Here is a 19,399-nt window from a genome sequence, read left to right on the forward strand (position 1 = left end):
GAGCTTGTAACTAAGCAGAGTATTAAAGTGATTGTTTGCTTGATTGAAACCTTCTCAGATGGAGGCATAGTGGTCTTGGGCTATTCACCTAAACCTTGATCTTGGTGGTGAAGTCGCACAAAGCACAACTCTTGCCCTCTGAGCTAGTAGGGTCCCCCAACCACAAAGGATGGGTAGCAAACCTCAAATAATGAGGAAATAAAAATCTTATTTTTTTTCCTCACAAAAACTAACAATGCATTTGCATTTAAAGATTGCATGAATGTATCACAAGATGAAAGCTAGCTATAAGCCCATAAGTTTTTTTTCTTTTTTTTTTCTTTATACAAAGATAAGCCTACAACTTGTTAGAGTGTCCATAAAATTAGAAGAGCAAAGCTGTGTGTGGAACAATTAAAGAGTCTTCATTATCTAAAAAATTAATGAGTCTTCCACAACTGGAAAACTAATGAGGAAACAAGAACCTTACTTGTCCTCACTAACACTAACAATATATATTTAGCATTACTTTACAGGTTACTAAGTAAGGGAAAGAGCTGCAATTTTGCAACCTCTCATAAAACGTATCACAATATAAAAAGAAACCTATATAAACTTGTTAATAGAGCAAAGCTGTGTAAAAGAGCTGGTTCCAAGTGTCTGGCAGTCCAGGAAGGCACCAGTGGCTACAATCTGCTGAGTGGTCAGGATTGGCTCTCTGCTGAGGGCTCAAATCCCCACTGTAGATTGAAGGGTGCCCATCTTTTCTAAGCTCTGAAAGCATTGTGATGTCTAGCAAAGATGCAGGGTTGCTCATGCCCCTGATCACATTGTCCACCACTCTCATTTGGTCTGGATATGTTGTCCCTGGATATGTTACTCCACTCGTTGTCATTGGTGCTGTTTCCCCATAGCAGTTCTTGGTGGTTGTAGGAGTTGCTCCCCCATTCCATTCATTTGGGCTGTCAATTTAGCATGTTGTATAAGTTATCATGTACAAAAATTCAGGATCTAGGTGTAAATTGCTACTCTAATATCATGTGGCCTAATGAGATTTAATTATGCAAAGTGATAGGTTGATACCAGGTATCAATCTACAATATCTAATATACCGTAGGAACCAATTTACAATTTCTGATACAATATGAGAACTAATCTATAGTACCTGATGCACTACGCTTATCGTTATTGTACCGGTTATCGACTAAAAACTAGGTACTGTAAATTGGTACCCGATACACTAAGGTTATCAATATCAAATATCGATTAAAATGTAAGTACTTAAAATTGGTATCCAATGCTAATTGATCTCTACCCTTTGACAACAGTAACTTGGGCTAATGTGAACTGTAGCACTAATGATGTAAAATGGCTATGGGCTATAGATTGTTCAGTCACATAGGGGAGGCCCAGATTTAAAAAGTGGTCCACTTTCTCTGGTGAGAGGTTCAAAGATTGCATGTGTTTACTGTTTCCTGTTTAGTGCCACCGACAAACCAAGTGCAAGCTCTGACCTAATCCTCCGAACACTGCACTGTTTACTGGTTCCAACATTTATACATTGTTTTCTCAGCAAAGGGGCTTACTTGTTTTATGATTTTATCTTTAAAAAGGTAGTTCCTTTGAAAAGGTTTTACCATTGATTGTAATTGGCTTTGGACCAACCTAAATTCAGGGTAGGGATCGAGTCAACTTTGCCAACTCGCAAACCAAAAAAGACATCAAAAAATGGAGCAAATTTTTGGTGCTGGCAGCACCCAGCACACGCATAGCTATTAAGCCTGGAAATCGAAGATTCACAAATCAATTATTGAGAGAGAGAGAGAGAGAGAGAGAGAGATACCCACTTGTAGTGTGTGGGAGATATGGAAAGGAAGAAAACTCGGGTCCTTGCGGTGTCGATGTTTGAGTCGACCCAATTAGCCCATGTTCTCATCCCTTTCTCCAAAGCAGCCAATCGATCCATGTCTCGGTAATATTTTCCTCCTGATTCCATGTAATCCCACCTACGCGTTTCCAAAGTCCAAGAAGTAAAACAAAAATTTCAATCCCATTATCATTATCGTCATGTCATATACATTTGCAAGTACTTTTGTCAATTTCAAAATCATTTTAGATAACAAGGAAACGTCACACAACTTTTGGTTACTTTTTGGTCTCAGAGATGCATCTTCAAGCCGTAGATTAATATGTAAGAAGCACGTAATTCTTTAATTGAAGATCAAAAGCACTTTTACTCCTCCAAAAGTGCTTCTATAATCCGGAAAGCATTTTTCACCATTTCCAACCGACATTACCAAAAATACTTCTAAAGGCACTGTCAATATTCTTGTGACAAAAGTAATAACGGATGATTTTACTAGTATGCAAACAATCAATTTGACCCTAAAGTTAGAATTGCACAAAGCACCGTAAGATAAACAAAATACAAGATTTGCTCACCCCTGGAGACCTCCATTGTGGCTCCACCAGTGACCGGTGTTAAATGACAGCACATCGGCGTTCCGCCACGCCTTGCTGTTCTCGGAGATGTCCTCAAGCCTTAGAACTCTCTTTCCTTGCATCATATCTATGTCGACCAGATACGGAGCTCGATAGAATTGTATTGTCACACCGTAGTCCTGCAGTATAGCAGCAAAACCCAATAAGGCCGTGTTTGGATTGATACGATGCTCTCATTTCCTAGCTCCGTGACTTTTTGTAGACAAAGAACATGATGGTGGTGTCCTGCTGTACGCACCAATTGGTCCAAAGGGTCCCTCAAAACAGTATCCCTATTTGATTCTTTTGTACTACTCGAATTTCAAAGCATTGTTAAAAAGTGAGCAAAAAACAGAAAAGCTTCTTCATATATGAACTGGATTTTCTAATTTTTTTAGTTCCTACGACCAGAACAGTGTTCGCTAAAATTCAAAACCCACACACACAGGAATTGGTATGAACAATTGTAAACCCTCACACCATATATGTTCTCACAGAAATAATAACCATTAATTTTCACAACTACGGTGGTTCTTGTTCTGTTTTGCTTACTGAAAATTTAGAACAGAACCATATTGATGTGTGTATTTGGGCATTGCCATTGAATCCAATGCTTCAAGAAACCAAAATACCAAAACCCAGAATGAAGCAAAGAAATTCCTAGTTAAGTAAGTTTTGGGGGGAACAAATCGGAGACTTACCAAGAAGCTAAATGTTGAGAGTGGATCTCCCTTGACCATTTGTGTCTGGGTTTGAGGAGCTGCAGAGTAAATCAAGCAAACCAAAGACTCCCATTGATTCCTCCCAAGCGAGTCACCTACAAACATCACTGTTTTCCCTCTCATTTTGTCTAAAAACTCAAGCCCATTGAACCTACCAAGAACAACAAGCTACACCAAAAGTCACCACCATATAAAAAACCAAAAACCAACACAAACCCATTTCCAAAGACAACATTTTGAAGTAATTGCTTACCTTGGGAGCTCACAATTGAGGGGTCTCCATCTGTACTTGAGGTAGCCGGTGTCTGGGCGGCCGTACATTTGACAGTTGAACTCAGGGTCTATGATTAATGGACACTCAGAAGATTGGTACATTGGGTAATCGTCATCTTGGACCCAAGTGCCTGCAAACAAAGCACAATTGCTTTGGTTGGTTTGGAACATTGGAGCTGTTCTGTGGTGGTGGTAGCTGTGGTGGTGCTTCTTCATGCTCAGTATCAAAGCTGAGCGGCATTGGACCAAAACCAGGCAAAGAATAGTTAAACATGAACCAATAGATTGGGAACAGAAAAGAGCCATTGTAGAGAGGTGTTATTGGGTGACGGATAAAAGCAAAACCTGAAAAAGAAGAAACAGATAGAGAGAGAGAGAGAGAGAGAGAAATGGAGCTAATGTAAGTTGAAATCTTGGTCCTGATTGGGTTATATATCTATATATATATATGTAATAAAATATAAAATGAAAAAAGAGGGGTGGGGTTTTAGATTTGTTGTGTACATGTGAGGGTTGCTGAGATGGGTTTACTCTTCACGTGAGTTGAAAAATGAAAACGGACTGGTGAGATTGATTTGGACCCCGGAACCGAACTTCTACCTTTCTTCACATTGTCTGCAAGTGTTTTTGTCCACACACCATGAATCCAGTGTGTGTGATCTTTTTGTTAAGAAGAAGAAAAATTATTGGGTGTGTTAGAGCGACGAGGCGATGTGGCGTATTGCACGATTACATTCATCCAAATCGTAACATGTGTATTAGGTCTTAAATTTACATAATTTAGATATTAATAATAGTACCCATTTTTATAATTCAAGTGAATATAAGTTCTCATTGTGTGTTGATATTGCATGAATATTGTCGCAAATGTGTTGATAACATATTTATTTACGTCCAATCCAATTCATAGCCGAACTATTCAAGTGAATTCTATACACTACTCACATCACATACAATAATTTCTCAAATTAAAGAGATTTTCATGAAGTTGGAACCAACCAGCAGGGTTGTGTGCTGAGGTCCAGTGCTCACTAGTCTGCACTTTTTTTTCTTTTAATGTTGAAGGGAGGGAGGGAGGCAGCCAATGTGGGGTGAGGACATCTCAATTCTCTACTTGGTTGCTTGCTATGGCCCTCTCTCTCTCTCTCTCTCTCTCTCTCTGCTGCTAGGTTAGGCGCCTCAAAGTTGGATTCTTTCCCTCTCATTTATTATACAAGGAAGCAGAGTTTAAAATGTAGGTCTGCGCCTTTTCAAGAAAGAGGGCAACTCCAATTGGAAAGTAAATGTTCTTTGCTTTACTTACCAACATGTACATAGAACATCATTCTTGTGTTTACTTTGCTTTATGGAAAATTTAGGGGCAAGCCTTGTGAAACACCACCATCCAAAATTAGTCACCTTCTATTGTCATGAATTCGGGTTTATTAATCACGACAAAAAAACTTTTAAGCATTTAATAATTTTGTTGAGGCATTGCATTGCAGCAAGCATTGACTGTCGTCAATTCACAATGTGAAAGACTCAGTTTTTCAAAGAGAAAAGAGGGGCTTTGGAATCTTTTTCTGTATTGAAGTGAGGTTTATTTGAAAGCACAAGTTTTAGTTTCCAAAGTTTTGGTTTTAGTTCGTAGCAGTTATTGGTACTTTGTGAAGAGTGTTTGGGAAGGGTGAAAGAACACATGAGTTAGGATCTTCAAGAATGTGAGACATGTTTGGTGAGCTATTATTGGCCAATGTCTCCATTAGGTGTATTTAGGAGGAACGTGGAATGCAACTTGCAAAATGTGTCTAGTGCTGCATGAGCAGCCAGCTACCTGAATTCAAATCTTTCACAATCATTTATAAATTTCCGTTTTTATACAAAACGATAGTTAAACAAGAGAGGAGGATTTAAACTTTATTGTCCTAACCAACGGTCAAATTTCATATCTATAAACATTTGCAATTTTGAGGAAACTAAACAATATCCTGCTTCCATTTTTCTGTTAGCCATTGGGGTCGTGTTTAAAATTGGACTAAGTTTTTATTATTCAAATTTAATTGGATTGGATTATTATTTGTCAATATCAAACAATTAAAGTATATTATAACGCATTTGAACTCCATATTAAGTTCTATAGTGACCATATATGGATCATAAATGTGAACCTCCATATTAGCCACATGATTCACTTGAATAGTAATTTTATTTAAGTTTAATGAAATGAACTCTTGATTCGAACAACAATATCCTTACAAAATTTGATTAAACTGAAAATTGTTTAACCATCTATTGATAGCCAAAGAAACAGACAAACACAATATCATAATGATAATCAAACACTTGAATAATATAATTTAAGTTGAGAGCGTCTGGTTATACGTGTGAAGCGTTGTTGTTCTTCATCTTGGTTCTTATTTAAGTATTTTTCTAGTAAGGTAGGTGGCGTCATAGCCAATTATATTTTGTTTGTGCTTGGAATACTATTGGACTGAGTGTTGTGGGCCTTAGCCATATTTCACTTATAGGGCTTGATATTAAGAGTAAGCCCATTTAGGTAAATCCATAATGGGCTAGGGTTTACATTAAGCCACACATGCATTACTCTGTATATATGTAGCTTATGGGGATTGTCTTCGCTCTTGCTTCTGACCTAACAATTATTCTAGCCTCCTTGTCACTCTCCAACTCAGATACAAAATTAGGTACAAACCAAAGGCTATGAAGAGTTCTATAAATTCCCGAATTATAGGACAAAAATATTAATGTGAAATCTCTCTCTCCTTATTGCTTCTCTCACATGTACAATATAACAATTATCAAAATAATAGTCACAGCCATCACTATGACAGTAGACTCTGTAGTACCCAAAGGATCATCCAATACCATGCTATAGTAACACGCTGGAAGTTATTGGACAAGGCAAGTGGGCTGAAAAGCATTTGATGTTTGATCGATCATAATCAGTTTAACTTGGTATTCATTTTGTATGCTGTTGGATCATATAAATAAATGGGTTGGCAACCTTCTTCAACTTTTTATAAACATGATCAGGCTTCGAAGAGACACCAGGCTATACTTCAAAAATATGAACAAGACACCAAGCTCTCCCCCAACCCCCTTCCTTGAATGTTATGTACAAGAAAGAACTACATATATCTCCTCAAGCAAAAATTTGGGAACCGTACTAATACGTCTATCCAACTACGCCAGCAAAAAACAGTCGCTGCACACTGCTGATTACGTTACATTCGATCATCTAGCTGTGGAGGTAAAGCATAAATCAGCTTCCATTGGCGGATATCCTCCTTCGCTTGTACTGCTTGTAGCAGCCATCCCATGCCCTCTTTTTAATGGCATTTTCCATGGAGGAAAACTCTGGACTGCTCTCACCGAAGCATGGTCTACTTTTGTTGCCTGCAGCATTGCTGGTGAAAAATTGCATGGTCAATAATTGTGCACATGTAAAAAGAAAGCTTATGTAACTTGAATTAAACCAAAATTAACTAACAGGGGATTGATATAGGCTGGCTTTCCAATTTCTTTTTCTTAATTGAAAAAGACTAATTTTCATCCAAACTGCTTTAACCACAATTAAATCAATTGCACAAATTCTTTAAAATGAATGCAGAAGATTATCAGCATCATGACTTTTAGTCTTGAAGAACATTATGAGTATCATTTCAGTTTCTAGATATAAGTTAGTGAGAGGTGAGACATACTCCACTCCTTGGTGCACAATTCCGCTATCCTCAAATTGTTCTGCTTGATACACTTCAGAGACAGCACTGGACCTATCAACATCGATATTATCATGACTTTCATAGGTATCTAAACAAAGATCAAGCTGGGTTCCTGCAAGATGGCATATAAGAAAATGTATGGCAATTAGTATGGTAACTTGATGGATATCATTTTATCTCTCCCTGCAAAAAGAAAAAAAGGTTAAGCACATAAAAGATACCTTCTAAAGGGACTGCCTCAGTTGGAGGGTTTTTCATTAACTGTTTCTGACACATAATGGTACCCTGAAAGTCCAAGAAAGTATAATCCAGAAACTGTAGCCTCTCAGAAGCTGTCATCGTAGAGAACCCAAATGAAGTTGTCCATGTGTTTAGTACACTGGGGACAGCTGGCAAAACCAATCTCTCCACGCCTAACTGCATAAGCATCTGAGAGAAGAAAAAATGTGGAGAAAATAATGAGAATTTGACAAAATTACTTACATGTGCAACAGGTCCAGGTAGTACGGTCCATCACACTTAATCATCCATAAAAGGACGTGAAATTGAAAACGAGCAAACTCAGACAGTCACAACGAATTGTAGGAACACTCGATGCATTACCTTTTCAAGTTCATCCATTAGTATACGACACATTCCAAGTCGACGATATTGAAATCTGGTAGCAACAAGAGGTACTTCAGCCACCTTGCCTCCAAAGATCCTTCGAACAAGAAAATAGCAATTTAGGAATCAATCGCTTAGGACACAAAGCTCACCCATTTTTAATAAGAAGCTTAATAAAGCTCACCTTACAGTAGCCACAGTGATTAGTTCGTCATTTCTCTCCAAAAGCACAGTATAGAACCCTCGGAAGTTCAGACGGTTAAGATCTGACCTGCAAAATTCCAACAATGAGTCTTAGGAAGTGAATAAGAAATTGATTGAATTATCACTAAACAAAATTTAAATGATAAACACTTGTTTATAGGGGAGAATCAACATATGTCTCATGTGCCAAGCTCAACTGTTATCAGTATTTCAGCAAGTGACGCCAACAAAACAAGTTCTGACAATGACAGTTTGAATTTCTCACCCTCTAGTGAAGATGATGTCCTCTACAAGATCTCTCCTGGTAAGAGGTTCCTTAACAGGCACAAAACACTCGTGCATCACATCAAGAGCAACATTGAGTCGGCTGTAACTCTCAATGGCATCAATATCCGGTTCATCAGTATCATGAATATCAGACTTAATGGACTTGACTAGTGACCAAGATAGATTGTTATCTCCCACTGGAATCTGTTTCCCTAGAAGCTCGTGGAGGCCTAAAAATATCTGAAAATTCAAAACAATCGTATCCAAAATTATCAACTTGGAGTTAAAAATGGATTGGACAAGTAACTCGTTCATATAATGTTAGCAAAAATAAGATTCATAACTCGCACTAAAACATCTGACAGAAAAAACACAACACTGAAACTCTTTCAAAATAATTTTGATCTTAATGGAATGAAGAAAAGATAAACGCATGCTTCTGGTTTTTCTTTTCTTAAACAGGCTAAGAAACAAGCAACTAAGCTCTGAAGGGAAACTAGGTGATGACATGCTTGAGATACCTTTTTACAATTTCTGGTGCAAAACCAATTTCCTTTTGGATCGCTTTCCAACTTATCTGCACCCCTTTTCCTCAGGCACCCTTTGTGATCTACATCAAATTTAAAATTTAAAATCACAAACTTTTCAAATGTGTGTCCACATACACAAAGTTCACAGGCGCATCGGCTATAGGACCTAAAACAGATAAAATTTCATACATTTATGCTCGCATTGACCACATGTGAGAACACTACTATCATCCATAATAGGCTCTTTATCTTCTTCGAAGTTGGTTTGGCCACAAATTCCACAACAGCAAGATGCACAGAACCAGTCACCATCTGGAACATACTGCAGAAGCAAAACAATTTATGCCTGAGACAAGAAGCCAAGAATCTCAAACATTTTTTAGGAAAGGATAAATTTTTTTTTAAACGAAGAAAAAAAAATTAAAAAACTAACATTTTTCTTTTTATAGCAAGGCATTAGAAAGACTCAAGCAAAACAATCTACCTTCAAGCCAAGGCAACTTTTGTGAAATGATGATGGGCATTGATCACATAAAATTAGGTCACCACCATAGTGACACACAGTACAAATGTAATCATTTTTGCCTCGGCGCCAATTGCCCTTTATCCTATCACGTGGTTCTTTTCGCAAGCTCCTCTTCCTTCTATCATGCATAATTTGCATCTGGCAATCTAAGAGAGACCTACCATCTTCCAGAAAAATATTTGCAGAAGGACTGCAGTAACTGCTGCCAGCATGATTCCCAAAGCAACTAAGAGTATACACCTCTTGACAACAGCTGCACCTGATCCCCTCACGAGTTATCCTCCCTTCTTTCATTGGATGACTATCCTTTGTGCTACGATGATGTACTTTTGCCCTTGGTAAAACCACATTATTGTCTATCAACCAAGATAAGACAGTACGAGGATTGTTGTGCGAGGAAGTTGATGTAACCGCTTCCTGCACCCATTTGCTTGACCTAAGCACACGAGTCGGGGGACTACCATCCAGACCATTTTTTAACCGATTCAAAGCTCCAGATACCTTTCTCCTTCTCAACTTTGGAGGGCTGGTACATTGATCCTTTGTTGATCCATCCGTTCTACCATGTAAGTAAGGCTGTCTTTGAAGTAAGTCAGGTGCAAGATCTGATAAAGTATCATTTCTCTTCCTTCGGCGCTTTCTACGACCTTGAACTTTCACATTACCAAGCTTACTCGACTGTAAAATGATACCAGAATCTCTAGACCACTTTTTGGACAGAGTCTTTAATGGTACCAAGCCTTCCTGAAAATCCAAATTACTTGCTGCAGAACATAATTTATTTCTAGTCAACTGGCCCTCATCTTCCTCAACAACATACATGCATTCAGCAGGTCTTTTTTCAGAAACTCCTTCATCCATACAACTTTTGCATGCACTTTGAAGTGTACGATACAGTACTCCGCTGGGTGACCTGTAGTGCAAGTTCCTTGACTTTGCATTCAAGTACACAAACACCCACCCCACAGCTGAGAGGTGCCTTTTTGCTTTTGAAATCATTTTTCGTAGTTCCTTCTTGATTGTCTTGCCTGCTGCATGCATATAATATTCCACAACTGCTTCAGGGCAATATTCAGGTTTGAAAATAAATACCTTGAAGCAAGGAGACTCTACTTTCTGAGGATAATAATTAGGATGTGGAATCTCTTGTGGCTGTTCAATGAGAAGAGACTCTTCTGCTGAACCATGCAAATCCTGATGTGCATCTTGAGAGATTGAAAAAAGTGTATCTCTCTTGTGTTTCTTCAACTTCTTACACACTTGACGAAGAGAGTACTTGTATTCTCCAGCAGGAGACAAGTATCGTAGTCTGGGCCTGCCCTTATCCATTGCACTATGTATTTTCCAGCCCAAGTATGAAATATGCTGCTTAACAACTGTTGTTGAGAATTTCGAAGACATTCCCTTAAAAAAATCTGCATATTCATCAACAGCATCAGGGCAACACTCAGCTGGAGTGTCCAAAGGTCGCCAATCTAGGGTACTTCTGCCTCTGTAATTAGTACTACAAATTCCATCATTGCTGATAACAGAATTGGTGCAAGAATTTCCATCAAGATTAGGAGGAAACACCAACAAAACCTGAGGTAGAACACACACCCCTTTATTTTGGAAGGATATATCGGAGTACTCCAATCTATTCATATTTGGTCCTTCATCTCCTACCCCAGAAATCAATTGATCCCTATAAGATTTCTCTTGAACCTGCTCCGTGCAGGCAGAGTCTGGATTGATAGACAAACCTCCATTTAGATGCCGTTCATCAATAATCTCAGCACTGCAGTTCAATACCTTATTCACAGCATCTTCACGATCAACTACCAAATCACTATTCAGCAACTCATCAACAGGTACAATAGCCAAAGAGTCTGCCATATTTTCTTTAGGATTCATATTAGCATCAGAAACAAAAACAGCTGACTCCAATTCTACCGAGGTTTCTTGTGAAAAGAATCCTGACTTGTCTAATGTCCCAAATAGTTCATCAACTGTGATGCTTATGTTATCATTAATGACCTCCAAAACCCGCTCTTCCCACACATGTCTCATTAAAGAAGTCCACTCGAAGGGTTCTTTTTCTCGCACGTCATACCAAATTTGCTTCACAGAAACGGCAATATACCTCTCCTGATTATATTGCTCAAGCAACTCAAGAAATATCCAAGTTCCACGCCGCTTCCAATTTTCTGTAACCTCATCCCAGTCATGAGTAATTCGCAAAGTGTCAATCCGAGCCTTTAGTTCATCCCCCAAATCCGGGAAGAAGATCCTTCTCTCCTCTGAACCATCTTCATGATCAAAGATAACACCTTCCCACCAAGCCTCTAGATGATACACATCCACACAGAGTCCATAGGGAAGGTCCCATTCCCCTGGCTGGATGCAAGGGGGTGTTGGCCTTATACACCCACGATAGTTACTCCAGTCCCGAGTGAATGAGCCAATACCATCCAGAATGGGTGAAACAGACACAACATCAACCAGATTATCAGACCCGTCATCAGATAGAATATGGTCGTATTGAACTTGACGACAACCTTGCTTCTTGCATGCAGTAACAATCCCAGGGTGCCACGACCCATGAAACCCATCTTCTAGACTCCTCACCTGCAAAAGTTCAGATGTTTATTTATTTTTAAACAGATCTTGAAATTCCTAATGAACACTTTGCCATATCTATAATGAGTACCTTCGTGAAACAAACGAAATAAAAAATAAGCACAATATCCATTACCTTAATGAGAACCAAAATAAAACCATGCATAAATGGAAAAATGAACCTAAATAAGCCATAAACCATAACAACGAGAGTAACATTAAAGGCAAGGTAGCCATAATCAATTTTGGAGAATTTGGCTTGAACCCAAAAGCTATTACAGAACACAAGGTGGCACTGGACCCAGAAATTAGTTTTTTTTTTTTTTTGGTTAACAGCAAACAACATATAGGCAAAGTAGCGAAACATAATTTAAAATTTAAAAACAAGAACAAAAAGAGAGAGAGAGAGAGTAAAAAGTTAAAAACAACCCAGATAAAGAAAGAAAATTTCCTATAAAATTAAAACACCCAAACAGTGGGTTTGGATCCTCTCCTAGGCTAAAAGTATACCAGATTTTGAATCGCAGCCATATAAGAAAAACAATGGTCCAATGTGGACCACATCAACATCAACTAAGTTACAGTCTTCTTCTCTACAAAAATAAAATAACTCAAATAAGGGAATTTCAAAGGGATTCACAGAGTTAGGGGCAGAGGGTGGCCAGTTTGCAGCTTGACAAGGTGAGACCTTTAGTTAAATACAAATCATCTCTAAAATTGCTATAGAAAGCTTTTATTGCAATTATGCTTGCAGAAATTTGAAGCTCTTTTGTTGAAGGGGGAAGCAAAAACCCATTTTCCTGAAAAGGATTCATGAACATCAGTGAAATCGGCTGGCATGCATTGCTCTTTGAGCCCCCAACATCCACACTCTGCTTGCTTGACTTCATAAAATTGTGGTAACTTTGCTACCTTTTCTTAAAACTTGTCTCCTTCCTTGGACACATCCACAAAGTCGCTATCTTTCTAAAACCCCTCTTAAATCCCATGTTTAAGTTATTTTCTTTTTGCGGAGAAGAAGAGTGTTTTGCTTTAGATGATGCACAAAACCCAAAACAAAGCCAAAAAAGTACAAAATACACAACAATCACAGCCCAAGAACTCATTTTTCTGCAAAACCCAAAAACACTAAAGCTGAAAGAAGGTGACATTACCTCAACTTTGTCACCAACAATAAGCTTTTTTTTATTCTGAGTCCTGCGCTTTCTCTTCCTAAGGGAACCCAGTTCTTCAAGGTCCTTGCCAGCCATTGAAGCCGAGCAAAGAGAGGCAATGAGGGTTGAGAGAGAAGGGTTTTTGGTTTGTGAAATTCGGAAAGTGCGAGAGTTTCGGTCTAAGAATTCAATGGGCATTGGAGTCTATTGGGCTTTTTATCAAAACTTGCAATCTCAGTCGAATTGCTTTGGCACCAAGAAACAGACTGACACTCCGATACTCTGCCCCTTTGAGTACGTTACTTAACTCTGCTCCCGTTTCCATCTTCTGCCACGTCAGCGCCGTACGTACGGAATCGTGAGGTGGCAGGATCGCGTTTCTTTATTTGGTCTTTCTGTTTTGTACCCTTTTAAAATTCCATTGAATAAAATAATGAGGTGGAGGGATTGTCTGCGGCGAGGTGCATACGATGAAGGTTTGACGTTCGAGGCCTCAATAGGGGCCGTTGATATTGCGTTTAGGGACTTGGTGATTCTCGCGGTGGGTTATTCGCCGTTGGATTGTTTTGTACGATTAGGGGTGAAGAAATAGGAAACAGGAGGGGGCATTGAAGGGGAAACTTTCCGGTGCAGAACAATTGGGATTTGGGCAGATCTAATTAGTAATTAGCTATTGCAAATCACATTAGAAAAATCACTCATAAAATTGTTTATAAAATACATCAAAATAATGATTTATGGGTCAATAATACGAGAAAAACTTAGTTGCATGCAATGGGTATAATACTGTTTTGTTATCTTCAACTAATAATGTTATGTCGTGTGAAAATGTTGTCACGTATGTTATACCGTTATTGATTATCTTTATTTTGAGATTAAAAATTATTAATGTATTTAAAATCAATAGCTACCAGTAAGTGACTAGGAAATTTCTTTGTCATTAGAGATCAGGTGAACTAGATTACCAATAGTAATCAATAGAAGTTATACAAATAATTTTAATTGTCAATACATTCTTGACTTCTTCAATTTTGGAAATGTATTTTAGAATTATTTCTTTAAATTCGGTTTTGATTTTCATTTTGGCGTGCAGAGGAGATCTTACAGATGGATGGTTACAAGTAAAGTATAATCCTTTTCTTTCTCATGTGTTTTTGGCCCCTGTCCTCTCTCTCTCCTTTGACTATCATATTTTATATATTTTATATCAAAAAGACAAATCTTCGATATGTTTCTCCCCATACGATGTACGTTCTTTCATTCCTATATAAGCAGAAAAGGCATGGACCAAATTATGCATGAATTGACTTTCAAGAAAGAAAATTATGCATGACATCCTTAGATATTAATTAAGAAAGAGAATTGAACTTTTAATATAACATAATTATAAACTTATTTCTTCACCCACTATCACCACTTGAGCTAACTTTCTTGAGCTAAATCTTAGGGCTCTTTTGGAAATGCTTCTCTAAGAAGCACTTTTACTCATAAACGCTTCTAGTAAAAATATTTTTATTATAAAAATATTGAAATTTTCATAAATAAAAAATTCAAGTGCTTCGTGAAGAAGCACTAACACTATCATAAGCACTTTTAGTTATCAGAATTTTTTTTTGGCTATTTCAGAAGCACTCCCACACAACATGCCCTTAGGGCTTCAACCGTAAAATTTCCGAACTAAAGTTGATAAGGTCAAGCGAATAATTTTCATTGTTCCATTCCATGTGTGACATTTTTCCCCCCGATATATCATTTATGGAATTGGTTATTTATTTAATATTTAAAGACTTGATAAGCATGCATGCATGAAGGCAAAATAGAAATTGTATGAATGCTATATGTTCTCTCATTCTATAGTTATTTTCAAAGAGCTCCCACCATCAGTATCAAAAGTGCATGCAATACTTCTTATATTATTCTTCTTATTCACTTTATCTGATTAAAGAAATTTATTGGTGATTTTTACCATTAACGTATTTTTATATACACGCATAATTTGCTATCTAACCTTTTCTTTCTATGGAAAGTTTCGCAATATTTTTTTATGCATTTTATAACGTAAAGATCAAATTTAATAGTTACATAAAGGAAATTATATAGGATGTAATGTTATCTTTCCTTTCAGATTCAGTGATAGAATTCTCATTTTTTTTATTTTAAAAAATTAGTCTGTGTCCTTTGCACTTTTTATTCATATTGATCTAATAAATTAATGGGAGTTTCACTAAAACACCCAAAATGGGTGTTGAAATTATTAAAAAAAACCCAAGCACTATTTAAACATATAAACACACAAAAAACCCATCATTACACACACTCAAAACTCATTTATAAACACACCCAAAAAGTTGACTTTGGGTGTGTTTCTATGTTTAAATAGTGCTTGGATTTTTTTATAAATACATGTCTAAAATTGAATTTTTTGATAAATTTGTATAAATTATATCGCCTTTTTATAAATAAAAAAATATCTCCACTATCATTTTTATTGTTTGGATTTAATTATATTATGTTTCGCGATATCGAAAATTGTATGCGCATGGTCGAAATGAGTTTTTAGTCTTAACAACTGAGACTGGTTGTGTCATGTAACCTATTATTTTTACAAGTTGTGTATGCATTTATATTTTCTCACTCGTTACCTTAACGGATCGTGCTCAATTCACATGGCATTATTTACCGGTCGTGTTCAAATTAAGCTAATTTTCAGATGACATTAGAGCAACTCCACCCATATTGCCCTTAGCCATGGCAAGGGGGGAGCTAGGGCAGCCACTATTCACGTGAATAGTGGTTGCCCTTGCAAAATCAGAATTTTGTGTTTCCACCCATTGCCCTAGCTAAGGGCAATTACTATTCATTTTTTTGTTTTATTCACAATTTTATTTACCTTAATAATTAATGTGGATAATATTTTCGGATAAGATTTACGGGTTCCTACGTGTCAAGACTATTCATAATCAGATAAAATTTCGGGATAAGATTTTTTGGTTCAAATTTCGGATGAATTTCAAAATTCAAATTTCAGATAAATTTTTGGTTCAAATTTCGAATGAATTTCAAAATTCAAATTTCGGATGAATTTCAAAAATCAAATTTCAGATACATTTGGGTTCAAATTTCGGATGAATTTCAAAATTCAAATTTCAGATAAAATTTGGTTCAAATTTCGGATGAATTTCAAATTTCAGATAAGATTTTCATCCAATGAAATCAAGCCACGTGGCATCTTTATCTTGCCAAATTTTTCTATAAAACCAAAGGCTCACCTCATACCTCTCACACCACATCTTTCAATATTTTCATTTCTTAGAGTTTAGCATTCATACTCCATTCATTCTCAATGGAAGAATATAGGAGATGCTTGGAGAGGCATGAGAGAGAAAGAAAGGAGAGAAACCATAGAGCCGATGAAATGAATGAGTTGCAGAGGCAAGTTGATGAACAAGTTCTCATAGCAGTGGCAATGGAAGAGGAAGAGAACCAAGGTCGCCGCCGTGGTTCACAAGTCGGCCGTCGCCTTGTTTCTAGTTTTTGTTTTGATTTGAATTATGTTGTGTTTGATGTATGGAATATGTTGAATAAAATTGTCTTTTATTAAAAGCTTTGTTTATTAAATAAAGAAATCCAATACAAGTCATTAAGAATTACTACTACTAAAATAAAAAACATGAAGTACACCAACTTTAATAGAAAACAAGAAAATTAAAAATACATAAAATGTATGCCAACTAATTTAATGGTTTTGATCATTTAACCAATCCGTGTTGCTAGGCCCATCATCCTGGAAAAGTCTTCTTCTCATAACATCCCTTCGTTCTAGCTTCCAATATTGTTTTGTATCAGGGGACATATGGCTTGTATCCATCGCCATAGTTTCCCGATCCGTCTTCTCCATATCTTTTTTGCGCAAATACTCCTTTTCTCGTGCACACTCGGCTTGAATTGCCACCTCCATTTCTTGGCGTTTTTGCTCCAATTCAAGTCTTATGCCGCTTTGCCTTGCAATTTCCTCCAAAAACTTTGAATTATGATTGCTTGAATTACCCGTTTTCTTTGCCTTCGCACCCTTTCGCCAATGGGCCTCGGTTCCTTTTGGATGGGTGAGTCTTCACCATAGGGGAATCGAGAGGTGAATCCGATGTCGTTGCATCACGGAGAGGCGTCTCGCTTAACACAACGTCGGGACCCGTTGGAATAATATTGAAGCGTTTACAGTGTTTCACCACCTCCCAACATTCATGATGGGTGAATTTTTTTTTGCCACCCGGTTGCACCGAACCACATCTGTGCTTGAATGAGCTATTTAACAAAAAAATGGAAATGCAATAACTATTTAAGATATATTGGATATGCAAGTAACAAAATAAAAATAATGGAAATGCAATTAACCTTACAAATAAATTGGAAGTGCAAGAAATATGAAGAAACAATTGGAAATGCAATAAATATTAACAACATATTGAAAATGCAAGAAATATTAACAAAATATTTCAAATGCAATAAATATTAACAACATATTGAAAATGCAAGAAATATTAACAAAATATTTGAAATGCAAGAAATATTAACAAAATATTGACAATGCAATAAATATTAACAACATATATATATAAGGACATTAAACTTAATGATTACGAAAATTACAAAATACTTACTTCGTTAGTACGATTTTCCCCACTTCTATACAAATTCATCGCTTTTGCCAAGGCATCTCTCCATTTTGCCATCTCTTTGTTGAGAAGTTTCCACCTACTCGACAATGCCATTTCCGTACGAGTGGAGTCCGGAATTTTTTCGCAAAAATCGGCATGAATTTTTTTCCACATATGGAAAAATTTCATCTCATTGCCTGACAAGGGACAATGACAAACTCGGAGCCAAACCTCACACAAAGAAACATCTTCCATGGTGCTCCACGCCCCTCCGGTTTCAATAGAAGAAGCCATAAAAATAATAACTAAAATTACAAGGTGAAAGGTGAATGTTGAGAGATGAAGAAAATGTTGAGTGAAGAGTGAAAAATATGTTGAGTAATTGTAGAAGTAGAATAAAATGTATGAGAATTGGTGTTGAAAGTGAAGGGTATTTATAGGTATTTATAGGAAAAAAAATCAGAATTTTTTAGGATTTTTTAGTATTTTTTTAAAAAAAATTTTTTTTTTTCATAATTTTATTGTCCAAAAATCGCCAGCCGTTGGATTAAAATTTGGAATCAAATCGGAGCGCAGGGGGACTGCCACGTGGCTTCCACCCGTTGTGGCTGACGTCGCGCGACGTCAAGACGCGTTCAAATTTTATCTGGCGCGCATTGCACGCGCCAACGGTAAAAATTGAATAACGCGCGACGACGCCACCGACGTCGCGACGCCACCTCCACCGAAGTTTTGGACCTGGGGCGAGAGTTGCCTTCGGCCAGCCCGGGTTGGTGGGTCCCACACCCGGGCCTGGGCTGCATGGCTGGAAACGGATTTTTGTTTTTTTCCCCCTTCCCTCGGGCTGGGCTGTGCTGCTGGACTTGCTCTTATACCTGCAAAAACACTACCCGTTTCCTAGTGACACTAAAGTTTTCTCCATTATTAGGAAGCTGTTTCATTGCACCAAAACGCACCTAACTTCAGAGACTGCAATATGTATGGCCCAATCACCCAGGTTAAGCTGATGATGATCCTATCACATCACACATGTCAATTCCCATCCACAATAAATTGAAATTAATTATCAGAACCATAAAGTATTCACACTGGACTTAAAACTATCTAAAGCTCCAAGCTGTTCAAGCAGTCACACAATCTCCAGATGGAATGCTATGCAGGCTAACATATGTGATTCGACCAAGGCTGCAGGCGTACCTTTAATTTGCTTAATGATGTTAGAGAAATGCTAGCAAAGAGAAAAGAGAAAATGTTGTGAAATTTAGACTTTGTTTTAAATGTAAGGAGAATGACACTTTTCTAATATCCATGTGTTTATAAACTGATGCGAAATCAAGAATCGGTATAATTTCAATACCCATCCGAGATAAGTAAAAATGTTATAAAATGATGTTTCTATTGATGCACAAGAATATGAAAATTATTGCTTTTTAAAAAAATAAAAATAAAAAAAAGAAAGAAAAGAAAGTTTGATCCTGTGGACTGTACAAAAGGCAGATCTTGTTATGAATCTTTTGTATGATTTAGGCCTGTTGGCTTCAATTTGAATTTTCGAAATTTTGAAGAGTGTTTTTAAGTTTCTGAGCTCTCTTTGGTTTCTATGCGTTTTTTTTTTGGCTCTCTGACATGTCTTATTCTTGAAAGTGAAGTAATGACAACTATCTTTATATAGGCATCAAATT

The 19,399-nt window shown here is 37.2% G+C and overlaps 2 protein-coding genes across 3 annotated transcripts; both read right to left on the minus strand.

Annotated features, from left to right (window-relative positions):
- Nucleotides 1–383: 383 nt before the first annotated feature.
- On the minus strand, nucleotides 384–3,870 carry PMR5 (Pmr5/Cas1p GDSL/SGNH-like acyl-esterase family protein (DUF828)). The gene is made up of 5 exons (XM_008222965.2): nucleotides 3,436–3,870; nucleotides 3,162–3,333; nucleotides 2,422–2,600; nucleotides 1,827–1,985; nucleotides 384–941 (listed from the first exon to the last, which is right to left on the minus strand). Exons 1-5 carry the CDS (start codon nucleotides 3,759–3,761, stop codon nucleotides 599–601), a joined length of 1,179 nt encoding a protein of 392 aa, XP_008221187.2. The 5' UTR covers nucleotides 3,762–3,870; the 3' UTR covers nucleotides 384–598.
- Nucleotides 3,871–6,361: 2,491 nt separating this feature from the next.
- Nucleotides 6,362–13,325, minus strand: LOC103321449 (PHD finger transcription factor). Of its 2 annotated transcripts, none has more exons than XM_089050940.1 (10): nucleotides 13,063–13,325; nucleotides 9,269–11,917; nucleotides 8,974–9,106; nucleotides 8,776–8,864; nucleotides 8,253–8,494; nucleotides 7,968–8,054; nucleotides 7,781–7,880; nucleotides 7,399–7,606; nucleotides 7,157–7,289; nucleotides 6,362–6,862 (listed from the first exon to the last, which is right to left on the minus strand). In XM_089050940.1, exons 1-10 carry the CDS (start codon nucleotides 13,258–13,260, stop codon nucleotides 6,718–6,720), a joined length of 3,984 nt encoding a protein of 1,327 aa, XP_088907066.1. In that variant the 5' UTR covers nucleotides 13,261–13,325; the 3' UTR covers nucleotides 6,362–6,717. The 2 variants fall into 2 exon arrangements, with proteins under 2 accessions (XP_088907066.1, XP_088907064.1); XM_089050938.1 differs by lacking the exon at nucleotides 13,063–13,325 and adding an exon at nucleotides 12,045–12,387.
- Nucleotides 13,326–19,399: the final 6,074 nt, after the last annotated feature.

This window comes from Prunus mume, linkage group LG1, assembly GCF_029339155.1.
Source record: "Prunus mume cultivar Tortuosa linkage group LG1, ASM2933915v1, whole genome shotgun sequence".
Taxonomy (NCBI): Eukaryota; Viridiplantae; Streptophyta; class Magnoliopsida; order Rosales; family Rosaceae; genus Prunus; species Prunus mume.

What these genes read in the sequence shown, in the direction of transcription:
- PMR5 (XM_008222965.2), bottom strand. Translation starts at nt 3,761, where the DNA reads ATGGCTCTTTTCTGTTCCCAATCTATTGGTTCATGTTTAACTATTCTT. An exon ending in TCTCAACATTTAGCTTCTTG is followed by an intron (nt 2,601 to 3,161) that starts GTAAGTCTCCGA and finishes GCTATACTGCAG; the next exon opens with GACTACGGTGTGACAATACA. An exon ending in CACAATGGAGGTCTCCAGGG is followed by an intron (nt 1,986 to 2,421) that starts GTGAGCAAATCT and finishes GGAAACGCGTAG; the next exon opens with GTGGGATTACATGGAATCAG.
- LOC103321449 (XM_089050938.1), bottom strand. Translation starts at nt 12,275, where the DNA reads ATGTTTCGCTACTTTGCCTATATGTTGTTTGCTGTTAACCAAAAAAAA. An exon ending in TGGTCAATGCGAGCATAAAT is followed by an intron (nt 8,865 to 8,973) that starts GTATGAAATTTT and finishes AATTTGATGTAG; the next exon opens with ATCACAAAGGGTGCCTGAGG. An exon ending in ATCACTGTGGCTACTGTAAG is followed by an intron (nt 7,881 to 7,967) that starts GTGAGCTTTATT and finishes TCTTGTTCGAAG; the next exon opens with GATCTTTGGAGGCAAGGTGG.